Genomic DNA, 19,615 nt, shown 5'->3' on the forward strand with positions numbered 1-19,615 from the left:
AAATAAAATATTTTTAAAATATAAAATAATAACATGGGGGGAAAGATGGAAGAAAACATCTAAAGATTAAAAGAGACCTAAAAAGTTATTTCAATCAATCATAATGTATAGATCTTATTTGTTTCCAGATTCAAACAAAACCTGTTTAAAAAAAAAACTAAAGACAAACATCTGAATACTAACTGTATTTGATGAAATGAAAATCTTACATTAGGATAATATAAAAAAAATAAGAGTTCTCTTCTAGAGATATATAGTGGGAAATTTTAAGCAAAATATGATGTCTAGGATTTGTTTCACTGATGCAGAAAGGGAAAGTGAGTGAAGCAATAAATGAAGTGAGACCACCCACAAGTTGGTAATAGTTGAAGTTGGGTGATGGTTCCACACTACGTAGTATTCCTTAATGCACCTAGTAAAACAATACAGTCACATATTCATTAAGCACGTTTAGAAACAGTAGATCATTATAGGATCTTGGAACATTTACGTTTCTAGATGTTTCACTACAAAGTACTTAGAGAAAGAGGGAAAATGTCATATTACTTTAGGAGAATTACTCTGAAGATGTAACTCCTCTATCTTTTGATACAATAAAGTAAAACTTGCCCCTTGATGAAAAATAACTTTTTTCATTATCAGGATGGAACAGGAGCAGGGCCATCTCTAACCTATAAAAATTTGTAAAATCAGAAAAAGACACCCATTCCTTAAGACATAATAAATATATAGACTATTATGTGAGTGGGGAGCCTTAGATATGATGCCTTCACACAACTGACAACCTGCGCAACTATAGGACTGGCCCCTGACGGAAATTTAAAAAGCTAGTTGCCACAGTATGAGGAGCCCAACTCCACCTTTTTGCAAATTAGTGATCTAGGAAAGGCACTCCCCCAGTATAAGAGTTACTCTCCCTCATCTACTCTTTATCACTCAGAAATGAACATATTTGGAGACAGTATGGAGGAAAAGTCTATAGACTTTGACAAGCTAAACATTTCCTTCCCGGGTAACTAAATTATCAGAATCATTTCTCCCTGAGCTGTAGTTCCTCCCCATTGCAATAAACACAGAGAGCCAATATATAGCCTCACCAGCATTGGTGGCTCACCAGCATGTCAAAGGCAAGAAAGCTGCAGAAAAGAACGTATGACCAGAGGCAATGAGCTTGTAAGCACCATAAATATAAAACCCACAATAGACACGTCTAGTAAATATTACAGTGAGAAAAAAAGCAGAACTAACCACTATTTTTCCTAACTCTGGTAAATAAGGGGAATCCCTACCTATACTTGAAAGTATATTATTTAAAGGGGATACATAAGATCCAGGCCAGGTAGCTCAGTTGGTTAGAGCATTGTCCCAATAGGCCAAGGTTGCAGGTTCAATCCCTCATCAGGACACATACAAGAATCAACAAATGGATGCATAAATAAGTGGAACAAACTGATGCTTCCCTCTCTTCCCTTCCTTTCTCTCTAAAAATCAACAAAATAAATAATAAATAGCATACATGAACAAGGGGTTCTTGAGTACAGATAATAAGGAAAAAGATAAAGGATACTTTAAAAAACACTGCAGAAACTGAGCTATAAATGTCTCTTTACAGCATCTGTAGGTCATGCTTTAAAATGTACATTATATGTATCACATATACCAAAAACACACTTTAACACATAGCAGAAGAGTGGTCATTTTCAACACAGGATACGCACCCCATGTAAATTTCTAGATTTTTATGATTTTTATACCAGCCCCATCTAGTATATTAACAAAATATACCAGAGTGTTAAATTAACAAAAATTTAAATAAGGCTTTAAATGGGGTTAGCATTTTTAAATATTTTATATCAAAGTGACAGAAAAAAAGTCAAGCAGAATGTGGGCTTCCTGCAAGAGTGGTAATCAGAGTTATGTTTTCTAGAAAGGATGGACTGCTTTCATTTTATTCTGAAAATGGTAGAAAACTTGTTATAATAACTTCTGAATACCTTCGTGACAACAGAAATGTTGGCTGCTGACTTTAAGTATCTTGCATTTACCACATAAATAACTTAGCATTAAATTTAAGGCAGTTGTATGAATTAGAGAATTACGAAGTCAAAATAAGATTCCTCTTCCAAACCCTTCCACCCACAATATCAGATTCATAGACTAGATGTAAACTTACTTGGGCTGTTAGAAAGGTATCATCTTCACCTTCTTGAGCTTCAATTTCCTAAGTAAAAGGGTATACAATAGCTGCTTTACAAAATATCTGGGTAACATGAGAATGCTTTTATACTATAGCCAATTACCACTAGCCTTGTGTTCCGTACAGTCTCTGTGATCCCATGGGTACTAAGTCAACGCTTAACAATTCCGACTACATTTTCTATGCCAACATAAAATCCGCCACACTGAGAAAGAATTAGGAAACTCTTTCTCGAGCCCTTCGTTTACTAGGCGAGGTGGAAGAGAAGGATTCTGGGCCCGACTACGCACTGACAGCGGGGACTCCGGAACCCACTGATCTGCTTAAGACACACTGTACTAATGTACTGGGAAGCAGAAGAAATCATCTACTTCATTCGAAGAATTTTAAAATTATATGCTTTAAATTATACTCTCATTAAGTAACCACCCCACCAGTGATAATAACCAAAGAAAACGCAAATTAATTATTTATATCCACTAAAGTAGAAAAAAATCACGAGGTAATGGTGGCAAGGTCAGAGCAAAACTGGTACACTCATTCATATTGGGGTAAAAAAAAAAACAACTGAAAACTTAAATGTTCCAAGTTAAAGGAGTGGCTATTAGGCACAAAGAAAGCAGTTCAATATTAGTACGAAACACAGATTATGAAGCTATTATGTGGAAATATATAGAATTTCACATAGAATAAATAGCATGATAACTACTAAGTGATATATATATATATATATATATATATGTGAAAAATAAGCAAAAATCAAAAACGTCATCTTAGATGACAGGATTCTGGGTGACTATAACTTTAAAAATACATTTTTGAAAATTCTGAGATTTCCACATTGAGCTAGGAAGAAAAAACTTATTATTTAGTACTTAATTTATCTGAGTCATGTTTTAAAAAATACTGGCTAAAGACCTGACTTTCGATGTCCTCTTTCTCTATATCTTCTATTGCTTCTGCCTCTGTCAATTCATGAGCTCTCCTGTTCTCTTCGGCAGAAAGTAACTCCTTGGAATGCAGAGTTTCTTCTTCATTTTCACCAAACTCTTCAGAGTCCTTTAGTTCATCATTTCCATCTTGTTCATGTGCCTCTTGATTCTCCAATTCACAGTCCTTTTAATGGTAAGAAAATTTGGTACAACTAGAAGCAAAGTAGTGCAGGCTAGCCACCAAACGTTTTTGGTGATTTACATCTCCACATGTTTTCAATTTTACCATAGGTTGACATTATTCCCAAAGTCAAAGTTAATCATTTTACCGTACATATTATATTAACTGTCTTTAAAAATAGGGGGAGTCTAATACCAAGGTCACTAAACTATATATCTGAGTTGCCAAATCTCTTGTACTGACCTACACATGAATTGGATAGCTACTAGAGATGCTCTCAAGTTCCAGTTATTTAATAGTTAGCAACTGACACCCTAGGAGCTGTTCTAGAAGATACGGCTTCAAAGAAATGACTTGACTTCTCCATGTGCCATATTTTACTTCAACTTCAAAGACCCTGGAGGTCATACATCATAAGGTTTATTTCTAATTAATGATAAGGAATCCCAACTGTGATACAAATGCCTGTTCTTCAAAAATGTGCAAACAATTAACTTAAATGTATTCGTTTTACAATCTATCACTAGGCTACAATGCCAGTTAGGCAAAGGAGCACCGATTGGGATTACCTCTCTGAGGAATGTCTGCTTGCCTTTCAAAGTTTACAGGTACACAGTCCTCCAGCAGAAACAAGGAAAGGCAGCAATATGTGTAGTTTCCTCTTTAACTACAGAAAAAGGGTTGACCTGGCTGGTGTAGTTCAGTGGATTGAGCACAGGCTTCGAACCAAAGGGTCGCCAGTTCGATTCCCATTCACGGCACATGCCTGGGTTGCAGGTCCCCAGTGGGAGCCATGTGAGAGGCAACCACACATTGATGTTTCTATAGTTCTCTTTCTCCTTCCCTTTCCCTCTCTCTAAAAATAAATAAATAAATAAAATCTAAAAAAAAAGAAAAGAAAAAGGGTTGAAAGCAGTGACCATTCCTTCCTCCTTTCTTGTAAATCTAGCAGGTTTAAGAAAAGGTTTCTGAGTTAAAAAAGAAAATGGCAGGGACATGGCTACTAATCATTCATAGCTGAACTGCAGTGACAGAAGAGAAATTTCTGAGGGGGCGGGCGAAAGAAGGCATCCGACAGTTTTGGAATGTGGAGTACCTGGGGAGCAGGGCCTCTCTCGGACAACCTGCTGCACCACGGCTGAGTGAAAGAGCACAGGCAATTGAAAGCAGAGCAGTGATCGCATGTCAAAGATGAATGGTGCAAATAAGGAAAAACCAAGTTTAGTCACCAAGAGAAACTCAGCTAGTCTAAAGTGCCTAACACTGACCATCCTCCTCACTTAAAAACGGAAGCAATCCCTTTATTACTCATCCCTCTAGGCAACAGGTGATACTGACCCACCCCTACTGGGAATTCCAAACTCAAATTCCCAACTCTGGAAGACAGGGAGAGTATATTAACTTAATGTCTATCAAATACATTGCATATGCTGATACAAAGTAAAAAACAAATATAAAAAAGAAATTGAACATATATTTAAATAGGATTTTTTTAAAAAGCTCTTGCTCTTCCAGACAGTATAACCAAGTTCATTTAATAATAACACAAAGGCATCCTTTGCAGCAAATAGTAGAGACAGCTCTATTATGCTGTATAGGAGTATATACCTCCTTGGTAACATTTCAAATGACTATGCTTATGAATTGGAGAACTGAAAGTTAGACATTTATAAATTAAAAGGTTTTATACTAAGTAACAATGTGTTTCCAGATTATGGATACTTTTGGTTTAATCGTGTACTCACTAGTGAAGACAACTAGAGAAAAATAAGAACAAGTGAACAAATCTAAGGGAAGATACACCACAAGGAAAACAATGCAGAGGTTGAAGAACTCTTCAAGGATCAAACACAAGCTGATTACAGGCATGCAATCTTCAATTTTAATGGATGCCTGGGCAAATATTGTCTATAATTATATGATTTCAGGGTTAACTCCTCAACCAAACAATTCTTTCTTTCTTTCTTTCTGTGCCTGCCCTCAAACTGCAAAGTACGAAGTGTGAGGTGTATGGTCTGTGTGTAACACGGGGAGCGTAGACACCTAGACAGGAGGAGTGATGGGCAGGTGAATGGACATAAGCTTTCTTCGTGGTGAAGCACGCAGGCTCCAGAGATGTTAGGAGAATATGGATTAACTGTACACAGGGAATGAAACACATGGGGGTATCAGTGTATACAACTTACAAGGAACACTGCTCATTAAATAATTCCTGCAAATGCCACACTACTTAGGACCTAATGATTGGTAAGTAGCTGATCACATTTCAATCAACCAAAAACAAAAAACCTTAACTACAAGTAAAAAATACTTGGTCGACAAAACTACCACAACCCCGTTGAGATTACATACATTATTTTTCTGGCTGGTCAGTCTTAAATACAGTCTTTTTTTAGCCAAAAGACCTGAATTATTTATCTTTAAGTGCAAAACAATTTCTTTAACTTGATCTGTACCAAGTAGCAACACAACAGCAACCTTCTATTTTAAGGACATATTAATCCTGATTCTATGTATTATATACAAAAGCTAACTGCAATGGGCGGATGAAAAATAAATGATCAATATCCTTTACTGTAGTACCTTGCCCAGGAGCTAACATACCAACTGTTCTGTAGCTGTTCTTCCGGCCTCTATCTCAGATTTCTACTTAAAAATCCAGACAAACTTTAGTTTTAGCTTTGTTCTCATTTAAAGAAAGGTAAAGTTATTTACTATATTTCTCAACTATGAAAATTAGTGAGATTGACAATATTACATAAGTCTCTATATTTTACCTACATACTTCAGTAACATTCAAGTAAAATGCATGAGTTCATCATGCAAAACACTAGGCTCAAAATAAACATCTTAACCTGGGTAATTAACACTTTACCTTGACAAAAGCATCATCTTCCACAGAAGCATCTCCACTCAACTCATCTGCTTCCTGTTTTTTACCTGTGAAAGAAGGAAAATGGGCTAACAACCAATACTGAATTAAGAGCAAATAACATCCAGAAGTTCACCCCGTAGTACCACTCTCCACTCCCAAGCATCTGTCAAAGCCAATGCTGACTGCTTATAAGCTACCTGCCCATGGCTGCCCCAAACATAAAAAGCTCTAACGATGTCATGCTGTTTCACTAAAATAAACTGTGCAAATAATTAATCCCACATATGCACCCATCATCTTAACTGACTTGACATATACAACCTTTCCTTCCACTACTCAGATTCCCTAGCTTCAAGTCTCCCAGAAGTAGCAGAACCTTTCAATGGCGTTCTACTAACTGTAGATATAACCAGATGTCTGATAGCTAAGTTCCAGACTCATATCCCCCGCCACCAAAGCCTTACCCTAAGGCTTTGTTCTCTAAGTTCTTTTCAACAAGCTTTCTCTGAAATAAAACTCACACTTAATCTGTACCTTACAATCCATCAATTGATTACATATTGCCTTGTACTCTCTCAAGTATATCTTGCTTCATCACTTAGAGAAAAATTTCATTTAAGTACAGTGACTGCCTGTATGGTTATTTAGTATTTCTCCAAATATCCACATACAAATAGTTCTGGGCCCTTAACATAATGATTGACTTAACTGATTTAGGCAAGTAGAAATTACTTCATAATGAAAACTATTAATAGCTTCCAGATAGACTGTAGGCCTCCTCAGCCCAACCCTCATCTCCAAAACTTTTAACTCACGGTTGAAACTTTAAAAATGTTCTTCATACGAAAAAAAACCAAAATTTCCACAGAGCCAATGCTAAAAGTTTGTTTTCCAACTACTCCACAAAAACCTACTTAATAAGCCATAATGTATCAGAAATGCTGTTAAAACCACAGCTCCCGGAAACTCAGTATTTAAAATGAAACTTAATTCATTTACATTGAAATGTGCATGAATATTCTTTCCTGGGCAAACTTATCCCACCCTCTAAAACAGAACAGGCACACACCCACCCTCCAGCTGCGGGACCTCAGGGTGGAGGGTCTGGCGGTGAGGGAACTGTGTTAAAAAGTTAGGGACTTCTCCCCTTTCTCTAGTCTCTTCACCAGCCCTGACCTTCCATCTCCTCCCAATTCCAATGAGTGATAAAAAGGGAACCGAGACACTGGTCCTTCCAGGTTTGTGAAAAGCAAGATTAAAAGGGGGGATTTTTCTTCTACCCACTGAGGTAAAAGAGGGCCTGTTCCTGCCCCTGAGGACTTGTGTGAATCAAAAGAGAAAGTGTGGAGCTTGGTACACCATTCACTTCCTCTTTGGAATGTTGGTGTTCGTACTTTAGAGAAAATGCAAATTAGAAGTCACTACAACAGTAATGACTAAGAAAGTCTGTCCATCAGAGAGTGTTTATTAAAAAAAGTGTTTATTAACCTATTTAAACACTTTATTAAAGATGTTCTTTCCTCGAGGGCTGGGGATATAGTACAGGTTGGGGATAAAATAGTGCAATAAAATCCACATTTAGAGAGCGTTCCAAATATAGAAACTGAAAAATGTTACCTTGGGGAGAAATAAGCTTTTAAAAAACATAGAACATAGGAACCTTTCTACCCATTCCAACCTCAACAGACACCACCAAATAACCCACAGATTATTTACTCCTTACAATTACAAACTACTTTACAATTTGCAAAGCACTTTTTAAAAGGCTCAATTGATTTTTCCAAGCACCCTATGATAATGGGGCAGGTACTCACAACTTTACAAAAGAGAAGGGAGACTGAGAGGTTAAACAGCTTTCCCAAAGCTAGTACGTGGTGCTGTCAGAAAGGAAGCCAAAGCTTCTCATTTCCAGTCCCAAATTCTTTCCACTACATCTTACTATGACCTACTTAAAAGACACTATTCTAGTAAGGAGTGGTTAATTAACTCATTTTAAAGATATTATCTTTGAAATGGCAGCTCTCAGCAAGACACACTATATACACTATACACTATGCATACTGCATGATGAATTGCACTTGCTTTCGTTTACTTAAAGGAAAAGCAAATTACGTTCCAGCAACAAAAGCAGCACAGAAACAGCAGCAGCCACTACCACTGCTTAACTTGCTTCCACAGTCCAGGCACTAGGATAAGTGCTTTATGTACAGTAGTGTATTTATTTCATCCTCATATCTGAAACTATATCCCTATTTCACAAAAACAGGAAACTAATGCTGAAGTTATCAGATTACAAAACTAGTAAAGGCAGTTCTCTGGTTGAAAGCCAGGCCTATTTCCACTCCTCAAAACCCACAAAACCATTAGAACTTCAAGTACCTGAAACGGGACAGTTGTTTAAAAATGTTATCACTTACTGCACACAGAGGTCCTAATAGCCACGTCTATAAAATTTTTAAATGAGACTCATAGAGATTACATAACTTGCCCCATGACAAACAGGCAATGAGAGGCACAGGCACAGAAAAAGGTCCAAAATCACTATCTTTTGATGTTTCAACAGCTTTACCGCAGGAAAGCACCGGACATTTAATGTGTCGTCAGTCTGTAAACATAAAAACCCTAAGGACAGGATTTGCATATATACAGTGATGAAACTGTAGCAATAACCTGACAGGCACGCTGAACAATATAGCTTTCACAATCTGTAACTTTGGACTTGTTTTACACATCTGGGATTAAAAACTACATTGAAATCATTCTTTTATGTAAAAGCACCACCCTTCCCCCCCACAAAAATATAACTCATATTTTAAAAAGCTATGATGTTCGCCATCCAGCCTGGAGCCCAGTACTATAAACTACAACGAGCAGCTACTCAGGTATTATGTATTTCCTGACTAATAAGTCTTAAGTCCAGGGCTGGATGCTAGTAGTAAACAAGGTCTGGATTTCTATTCAGTCCTCGATAAAACAAAGAGGTGACATGCCAGTCAAATTAGCATGGTGTGCCTCCCCATCCCGTCAGCAAGTACTGTACACTCCCAATTTTCATGTGGTGCAAAGTACATCTATGGGCTCCTAACTTTTATGTTACAGATGAGCAATAAAAACCAGATCCCCCTTAAATTCCAACAAGCAACACCACACTAGGTACATTTTTGTGTAATGAGTAACCATTTTAATCCCTGTCTCCCTTTTAAAGCTTGTGCTATGAAAGCATTAACCAAATAATCTTTTGTTCTTCCAGGAATCTGTCATGTGCCCCCCAAAACGTGAACTGGTCCAAAGGACAATAGCACGACCAGGATGAGGGAGCCGACAAAGTTTCATGTAGACTGAGGCCCTACTTTAATACTTGAAGAACAAAACTAGAAAATAAACTGAGCAGTAAAGATATCCTTAAAAACAAAAACAAAAACAAAAACAAAAACAAAAACAAAAATGCCCTGGTTGGTATAGCTCAGTGGACTGAGTGTCGGCCTGCAAATCAAAGGATCACCAGTTCGATTCCCAGTCAGGGCACAGGCCTGGGTTGCGGGCCAGGTCTCCAGTTGGGGGAGTACAAGAGGCAACCACACATTGATGTTTCTCTCCCTCTCTTTCTCCTTCCCTTCTCCTCTCTAAAAATAAATAAATAAAATCTTAAAAAAACCAGGAAGCAAAATGAACTTATCACACCTTACTACCACAGCAGTACCATACAGGTATTTTGAAATTACATAAAATACTCTGGAGTTTCCTTGCATGATTTTAGGGTCTAAAGTAAAATGGCAAGGTAAAAATGCATACAACCACAGGAGGGTGACACTAGAAACATCTCCTCATCTATGCAACTTAAATTTGTGTAGGTCCACAAATCCTTAAGGAAACTGCTGGGGCCAGACATGCTTTGGAATAAAGAATTTTCAGTTTTTTGAAGAGTACAATGGTATACATGCCATTAATTAATCTCAACTTCCCAGGGGCTTCTAAAAAGTTTTTTTTAATCATTTACAGAAATATTTGTGCAACAAAATAGATGCATATTCACACCAAATAGGATAAATCAAGAATATAAATAGCCTCAATTTTGCCCCCAAACTTAAGAAAAACTTTGTCTCCAGAACTTTTGAATTTCATAATTGTGTTTAAAGGATTCTGGATCGGCCCCGGCCAAGTGGCTTTGTTGGTTAGAGTGTCAACACAATATGCCAAGGTTGTGGGTTCAATCCCTAGTCAGGGCACACAGAAGAATCAACCAATGAACGCTCCAGTAAGTGGAACAAGAAATTGTTGTGCCTCTCCCTCTCTTCCTCTCCCCAGGACCCCCACCCCATCCCTCCCTACATAAAAACAAAAAAATTTTTTTTTAATTTTTAAAAAAAGGATTCTGGATCACAAATTGGTTTCCTCCTCCAAAGGCAAATTGGTTCTTAAAAGTTTGTGATTTTCCTTTTCAAGTTCAGAAATACCTCCAAAACAAAAGTCCCCACTTAATTGAGTAGAGTTTTGCCAAAAAAATGTGGCTGGAGTAACTTTTCCCCTCAAACAGTTACACAAACTATGAAATGTAGAAAATATTTAGCCATAAAACTTCTGATGGAGACAGGGAGAAGATTCAGAGTTTAAGCCAAACCAAGGAACATTTAAGGTGCCCAGGAGCAACCTCTCCTTGACTGTGTGCAGTATTTTAATCATAGACTGCGCCTTGTGTTAATTGTTTGCATATGCGCTTCAGCCTCTTTATTAAACCAATATTTTACTAATGAAGTCATTTTTCTGAAAGGCCCTGCACACCGTCTTAGACACAGCAGTCACCCAACAGGTCATTGTATCATATCTGAATCTACTACAAAAACAAATCACACTCATCATAATAAATCTGAAAAACACCAAAAGTACATTTACAAAAATCTCTCACTTTGTCATCTAAAGACAGCTAAACTAAACACACACATACATAACATGTGCATACACAGGATATTTTAAAAGGCAGCACAAATGTACTTTTCTAACCTATCAATGAAAAGAAAATACTCCTGCTTAACAGCTCTGTTGCAAGAAGCAAACAAAGCAACGTGAACAATTTCTGAAAACTGTAAAACATATGAAATAATCTGCAAACTGACAGTCAGAGATGAATGGAAACAATGCTGAATTTCAAGGTCAAGTCTAGAGTCAGCGGTTCTTAACTCTATCTGCACGAGGATCACCTGGAGAGCCTTTAGAAACTACTGGCGCCTGGATCTGCAATGGAGCAACTGAAACCAAATTTCTGGGAGGGGGCAGGAGCCTGGTATATGTATTTTTAAAAATGCAAACGACTCTAAGGTAGATTGAGAACCATGATGACTGAGCATAAATAACTGAAGAAGTTTGAGTGAGAAGATTAGAGGAAAATTGTTTTCAGATTCCCCAGACTAGAGAAAATGTACATTCTACCTACCTTTAACAAAATACTATATATGATGTGAGCCCATTTTAGTTGTTGAAAGGAAAAAAAAAGATCATTAAACATAAACCTGTAAGACATGCACATGTACATATACCACAAATTCAGGGTGGTGGAATTACAAGCAATTTTCATTTTTTTGTACTTCTATGTATTTACTTATTTTAAAAATGAAAACATCTCACTTTTTATTATCTGGAAAACAACACAGTAGAGCCAAATGCAAAGTACTATTCCGGGGTGGCAGGACTGTAATGTAAGGCAAACTCCTGGAATTGCACAATATTGACTTCCTCTTACTGTAGAATGTGAGAACTACAGTACAGTTGACTAAATGAATTAGTAAATTCCTCGATTAAAACCTAAGCCATTGCACAACCTCTTCACTGAAGTCCTTTCTGATGCAATCGACTAATAATGATTTATTTTCCTCTAATTCCTGGATAATTCATAGTTTTTTGACATAAAGTCTGAAGTCCTCTGCCCCTAATTCAGAATGCCTAAACAAGGAAGGACTTGGAAGAAGCACAATGCCTTAAAGTACTAGGAAATTTTAGCTAAAAACAAAACATAGAAAAAAAATTATCTACCTTGACACACACCATATTTGATACAATAGCTTAATGATAACAGCTTCATGATAAATATAATTCACCATTTACAAATGCACAAAGCAGATATGTGTTTTAATGGCTGAGGTAAAACGGTCTGATTTTGTAAAATGAAAATGACATACATGCCCTGACTGGTATAGTTCAGTTGGTTGCGAGTGGCCCTGCAAAGCAAAAGGTTGCTGGTTCAATTTCCGGTCAAGACACATGCCTGGGTTGTGGCCCAGTACTCAGTGGCCATGTGTGTAAGAGGCAACGATCAACATTTCTCTTACACATTGATGTTTCTCCCTCTTTCTCCCTCCCTTTCCCTGTCTCTAAGAATAAAAAAAAATAAAATCTTTAAAAAAAATGACATATACAACCTCTGAGGCTGAACAATATTCCAGCAAAAGTTATGAGGCTCTCCACTACAGCCAAGAACTTGGTGAGGAATAAAAAGATAGTGCAATGATTTACATGTTCTAAAAGTAAATATACTTTGCAAATAAATACCACTGTTTAAAGAAAAGTCACCAGTGCTGCTGAGAAACAGTAAAGACTACTAATCTCTGGTATACAGGCTTTTTACAAAGAAATATGCAATTATACAAAGCCAAATAGAGTTATTTTACAAAGCAATTGTTAAGAAATCCATCATATGGACCTCAGTAATCATTCAACATATGTTTCTGAGCACCCATTATGCACCAAGCACTATGGTAGGCATTACAGAGACCAGTGTCAATAAAAGACTAGGTCCTTATCCTTGCACAAAGCTTCTAGCCTCGTGGGCACCCCCAAAATATCTGACAATTCTGTCCCCAAAGACCTTCTCAATGTCACAGTTTTGATGAAATTTTCCTTAACATCCAAACATAATGTAGTTAAAAAAACAAAAAAGGGCAAGAGTTATAGTATACTATGATAATGTATTATATTAAATGCATTTTGTGTGATTGATTATATTCTTATTTGACATAAATTTTAGAAAGCTTTATCCAGTACACATGTAATTAATTATATTGCCTATGGCATTGTTCACATAAAATTAGACAGATCTTTGGATAAACCTATTATCCAAAATTATACTTTTTCTATAGGGGAAAAATCGGATTTTATACAGCAATTTGAATCTGTTTTTAAAGCCTGCATGTATTGCAAGTGAGTGTCAACATTAGTTAGTACTGAATTATATACAGGGCCTGGCACATATAATGCTCTTTTTTTATTACAAAATCTTTTATTACAGGATCATAAGCACATAATTCTGTAACATACAATAACACACTCAAGCACACCATATGACATTTGAGGTGAAATGTTCAAATGAATGCCCATCTACTGCGACACATCCACGTACCCTGCCAACCACACTCAGGCAAGCCTTCCTTCTGCTGGACCCCATATGACTCTAAATAGGGTACTGATTAGCCACCTAAAATAACTTTAGCTGAAGTTTAGAAACGACTCTCAGGTTTGAAAATCCAAAAGAATATAATATGCCACTGTCAGGTAAGCCAAAAGAAACTTTAAATCTATAATCTCTAAAACAGGCTAATGAGTTAGCTCTACCTGTTTAACCGCTTTCTTAACACACACCCAAATAATATGATAGTAAATCTCACTGGTGAAGCTTTCTTCTAGGTTACTTATTAAAAGTTCACAGCAAAGAGAATATAAGACTCAGAAGGAGACCCTGGAATATTTGAGATCTCGCTCCCTGGTATATGTTGTCAGTCTGACTCAAATAAACTCTTATTAAAAAAGGGCAGAGGGGCAGGGCACAAACTGAGGTACAAACTGTTTCACCAAATTAAATGTATGCAAACGGATTTTATAAATGTCGATCATAAATATTAGAACCTACCACATTATCAACTTTACAAGTTTGTTGCTTATAAAACTGCATTTTTTGCCCTGGCTGGTGTAGCTCAGTGGATTGAGCGCGGGCCTGCGAACCACACGATCGCGGTTCGATTCCCAGTTAGGGCACATGCCTGGGTTGCAGGCCAGTTCCCAGTTCCCGGTTCCTGGCAGGGGACAGATGAGAGGCAACCATACATTGATGTTTCTCTCTCTCTCTCTCCTTCCCTTCCCCTCTAGGATAAATAAAATCTTTAAAAAAATTTTTTTAAAAACTGCATTTTTAATAGTGTACAACATACCAAAGAATGAAGATTCCTTTCCTCTATCTGTCCAAACATAATCATTTTAACACAAATTTTTAAAAGAAATAGTGAAGCAGCATTTATATGAAAATGTGCTTTATATTTCACCTAAGTAATTTTTCCAGACTCATGAAGTTTCCCTGTTTTAACATCATTTAACTTCTATCAAAAGATTTCTTTTCCTGATAAGCTATTATATGTGTCTTGCTGACATCTGCAAGGTAATTAATCCCTTCCTTTGCTCTTTTCCTTTTCTTATAATCTATCCTACACTAGTTGAGGGTTTATAAGTCTTCCTAGTCTTCCCTTATATATCTAGTTTAGCTAAATAGAAAGCACTTTTCTTCTGGCTCTTACCTATAGTTGTTAAATTTCAGAAATATAAAAGAGCTTACAGATAAATTAGTAAAATATCCCAACTTTACAAAAAAGAGAACAGACCTACTGAAGGAAAAGTACTGTGACCAAGAAGACATTATGTTCAAGGTAGGTATTGCTAAGTGAAATAAGATTTGGCAAAAAGTACCAGTATTTAATGTGGTAATTCAGCAACTAGACTGAAAACCTGACAATACATTAATACTTAATTTCTTGAGTCCTTGATTTTCAAAATCCATTAACATTGATATTTTAACAAGTTTTCCTATTCAAATATGATTTCTAAAAATTATTTTTAAAATTCTTAAAGTTGAAAATAATTTTACTTATAAACATCTTAATTGTAAATTAACTCAAACTAGGTTTGTAGTTTGGGATTTACATTATGTTCTTTGCAACTCAAACAATTTTCTGAACAATGATAAATGAATTCAAAGAGACAAAGACTATTTATTTATCATATGTGTCCCAGAATGAATTTCAGAAAGTACTCAGTAGTAGCCTGCTAGAGACAAATGACTGTTACAACTTTTAACTGAAGGCCACAAGACACCTTAACATCAAAGTTATGGAAAAATTATAGTTCAAGTATCCTTTATAATTCCTATGAAAGAAAAAAATAACATACTGATTTTATATCTATACTGAAAAACTTAAAATTTTATAAGTTTTATTTTATTAGTTTTATTAGTTTTATTTATAAGCTAAATTTATTTCTAAGGGTAAGATACTGAAATGGGCTACACAGAGAAATTAAAAGTAGGTGAGAATGAATATATCAAAGAATGTTTATTTTAGATACATCAAAAATCAGCTCAAATAATTTGAGACTATGATTAATACATAGTATCTGCCAAACTTTTACAATGTGCTACATAAGTGACAAGTCAAAATCACTCTAGGAAATTACTATAAGAAACACAGTTAACTCCTGATGTACTTACTTCTGAACTGTTTATGCTTCACTGTGAAATAGCCTCTGGATTGCCAGCAGAGGTTCCTCAGAACAAGCTTCTCTAAACACTGGGAAATATGTATCCCTCAAAGTGCTACATATGGAGTCAGTGTTCCATTTAAAGCCAAAATCTTCAGGGTAATTTGTTACTTTTCTAAATTCCATTTCCACCTCTGCCATTCCCACCATGCCACCCACCAAACGCTTCTTAGCTGTTTTCAAGTTCCTTTGGCACAAATATGGGACTTGTACAGACCTAGGAAGACCCAAATAGTGAGATGGCATCAAAATCTGCCCAGACCTAGTATCTACACAGATTGCTTAAAATCAAATTTTAATATTCTTCTTTTCCAAGTAAATCCATTCAGTCATTTTACTCTAGTTACAATCAATCAGGTCTATGGCAGACAGAGTAGCAACTGAATCACTTAGAGCAGTAAAGTTAGGTACCAGGATCCAGGATCCAGGATCCAGGATCCAGGCACCCACATCACGTTCACTCTCTGCCACTGTCCTTATGGGACAGATGAAAAAAGTTCTAATTATGTATTCAAGTAAAAGATTTCACTTACCAAAATATTCAAAAAATATCAAAGTCCCCAAATGTTAACTTAAAACCACTCTTACCTATTCACTAAATCACCATATTTGAAATATATTCTGGCCTAGCTAAAAAATTATAAAATAAAAATCTTTAAGATATCCCTATAACCTAAAACTTTTTTTAAAGCTATCTAATCATGGATTTTCCTTACTTTGTTAGTGTGGTTGGTGAGATCTTTTTAAATTTCACTGGAAATTAGAATGTATAATGAAATGGCAAAAACACAAATTAAGTCAAACAAAATACTAAACATAAAGGTTATAGAATTTTAATATACTAGAGAAAACAGCAACGAGCCAAGGCGAAAGATTTGGTAGGAATTCCTTCAATACTCTGCCAATTGTGGGGCAAGGTAGATATGTATTAATTCTGTATTTTATTCTTTAGGTCTTCACAGTATGAAGGAAAAAAGATTAATGAAACTTGGAATAATTTTTTTGGAAGCAAAAAAGAACTGGTCTCACTTTCAGGTCAGCTTCAGCCAATCTTAAGGGCTACAAGTCACCCAGAGCCTGGCAACAGGAACTTTTCTTCCTTGACCCATGAAGGCAGAGTGCCAGAGGGAAATAGCAAAGAGTAGCACTATATAAACAGGGCAAGTGGCACAAGAGCAGAGGCAAGTTATATAACCAAAATATATTTTAAAATATGTTCATAACTCATAACAACCTTTGCCTTTGGTTGGTTTCTTGTTTGGAGTATCAGTTGAAACAGTTAATTCAATATTATCTGGATCGCCTCCTTCCTCTTCAATAGCCTACATTAGAAAGAGAAGTTAATATGCTACACAATCTATCTAAACTTATTTTATAAAAACGAAATGAAAAAAAAATCAGCAAACCTCAAGCCTCAAGACATTAGAATTGCCAGTCATTTCATAAACCGACTTCAAAAGCAGTAATTAAACTACACGAGTAAGAGAAACTTGCAGGAGGAAATATTAACTATTGAAATCACATGGAGTTTTAAATTCTACCGAGTCGAGATAGTTAAATTGTCATACTGAACAAAAGTCTAAACATTCTCGACTGCAGAAAAGTTGCTTGCTAAGATAAAAAATAACTAAAGGGAGCTTTCCTGATTTCCATAATGCAAACTTATTTTTCCTCTACTACAATTCCAACGCTCAAATAAACAGAATGATAATCAAGGATGAAAAAGCAGATTATTGAGCTGAAGCAAACACTGAAAATTCCAGAGGAAAACAACCCTTTCTCTTACCCACCCATCAACTTCCACTACCAATCCCTCCCCAAGATGGGGAGGAAACGGTTGGGCACAATTAAACGGTAACTTCGCATAAGTCACCAAAGTAACCAGCCCCCTCCGAGGACAAGAAATGCACGCGCTCACCATCGCTAAAGGTTGCGGACCGAGCGCCTCCTGGGTCTACACGATCGCCTTTGGGAGGCCGCGCCGGCCGGCCGCAGCCCTGGCAGCCTGGCGGGGACGTCCCAGAGGAGGTAGGGACGCGTTCGGCTGCACCGGTCCGTCCCGGGCGGCTCGCGGGCGAGTCGCAGGCCCTGCCCGGCCCGCGAGGGCGGGGGCGCCGCGGGAGGGTCCTCGTCCACCCCGCAAGCGCGGGTGCCGCCTGGAGCCTTCCCACCTCGCTGTCCCGCGTGCCCAGGCGGCGGCGGACTGCCGGAGCTGCGGCGCAAGGTGGGGCTCCAAGGCGCGGCCTAAGCACCCCTTCCCGGACCTCGCCGGCCTCACCTGCTTGAGTCGGGAGATGAGTACAGTCTTGACTCCGGTGATGTCTAAGTTCCGCCGCTTCAGCTCGGACTTAAGATCGATGACCCGCAGATCGGTGATCTTTTTACATTCAGCCTGACCCGAGGCAGGGGAGGCTGCCACAGCACCGGTAGCGGCAGCCATTTTAGAAGAGCAGCGCGCTGCCGAGGCAGCAAGTGAGCTGCAGGGCGGCGGCAGCAGCGCCAGCTTCGACTCAAGCCTGGGCGACAGCCCGAGCGGCTCAGCGCTGTGCACAATGAGCCGCAGGCTCCGCCCCCTTTCCGCCACCCCAGCGCAACCTGCAACCTCAGGCGGCACCCGGATGACAAGCGCGCGTGCGCACTGGCACGGATCCCTGGGCGGGCGCTGGGCGCGCTCCGCCTAGACGGCAGTGGGCACCTGGGCTGTGAGTCCTTTTCCGTGTGTTGGAAGGTCAGGCTGGCCTGTCCTACTGCACCAACGTCCGCCTCGTTGCCATTTCCCCTCAGCTGCGTTAGCCATTTTTGGCAACGTCTCCAATCTTGTGCTACCGCAGTGTGTTAGGCGAAACAGACAGCTCAGATTGTTCGCGGGTTACTCAACACAGACCTTCGGGCGTGTACACGCCCCCAACCTCTTCCAGGGAAATACTTTATCAGTTGTGAATAATCTAAAAAATGTGGCTGGTGTGGATTAATGAACTAGGTTTGCCGAGTTCCACAGAGAAGGCCAGAAAGAAATCTTAGGGCTGTTATAATAATATAAAAAGCGTAAAGGGCTATAAACGTTGTAAGAATATTAATAGGACTGGCCTGTGTGACATGCCCCACTAGCTATTTCAGGGGAAAACATACCTTCACTCCAAGGAGGCATAGTTTATCCTAGGGCTACCCTGCTCACTGGAGAACAGGACAACTTTACAGTGCACTGGCTTCAACTGGCCATCCTCTTAGGTGGACCTGATGGCTCAACATGAAATGATCACTGAACGAGGAATTTCATGGGTACTTATCACCACTCTTATATACTGTGTGCACTGCTTTGACCTACCCAAACTTTGGGACCCCCACGAACCACGATCTTCTTATGGGCGACTGGCCTGTGCAAAAGTGAGTACCTATTTGTAACTTTAGCCAGTATTATTAATCACCAAAGCATAAGCATTTATAGAATAAAACTACAAATTCCATAAACTGAGTATGACACATAATTAACTATACTGGCATTTTCTTGGTTTTAAAATTTAAATTGATAAGGTCTGTCTCACTTTACAATCCTTTTTTCTGATTGACTAATTAGATCAAAAGAAAAAACTGGACATTATGACCGGACATCTGGGTAGTTCTTTGTGGTTTATGGTGCACTCTGACATGCAATAACCCACTAAATCTTTCCAGACTCAGTGAAGTAAAGTTCTGGGAGGCTTAGGGAGATTAAATGTATTGTTCAGGTACCTGGTAGGTATGTGGCCAAACTGGTGATCAAATCCGGGTTTCCTGATTCCTACTCCAGCACTGTTTGTACGCAGTCATAGAATTTCAGAATTCAAAGGATCTTTAGAAATCTTCTGGCACAATCCTCCATCCTT

At 38.0% G+C, this 19,615-nt stretch overlaps 1 protein-coding gene across 6 annotated transcripts in view; it reads right to left on the reverse strand.

Annotated features, from left to right (window-relative positions):
• SLTM (SAFB like transcription modulator) overlaps positions 1–18,299 on the reverse strand; it is a 48,886-nt gene extending 30,587 nt beyond the window's left edge. For 3 of the 6 annotated variants that reach the window (XM_037053993.1, XM_037053994.1, XM_037053990.1), the window contains exons 1-6: positions 18,031–18,299; positions 16,987–17,074; positions 6,186–6,250; positions 4,407–4,448; positions 3,116–3,313; positions 2,174–2,221 (exon numbers count right to left, since the gene is read on the reverse strand). In XM_037053993.1, coding sequence (XP_036909888.1) covers positions 2,174–2,221; positions 3,116–3,313; positions 4,407–4,448; positions 6,186–6,250; positions 16,987–17,074; positions 18,031–18,192 — 603 coding nt within the window. In that variant the 5' untranslated portion in view covers positions 18,193–18,299. The remainder of the gene's footprint in view (positions 1–2,173; positions 2,222–3,115; positions 3,314–4,406; positions 4,449–6,185; positions 6,251–16,986; positions 17,075–18,030) is intronic. The other 3 variants (XM_037053995.1, XM_037053991.1, XM_037053996.1) reach the window with 2 other exon arrangements.
• Positions 18,300–19,615: the final 1,316 nt, after the last annotated feature.

Source organism: Sturnira hondurensis, unplaced genomic scaffold, assembly GCF_014824575.4.
Source record: "Sturnira hondurensis isolate 20B ecotype Veracruz unplaced genomic scaffold, ASM1482457v3 Scaffold0008196, whole genome shotgun sequence".
In the NCBI taxonomy this organism is placed as follows: Eukaryota; Metazoa; Chordata; class Mammalia; order Chiroptera; family Phyllostomidae; genus Sturnira; species Sturnira hondurensis.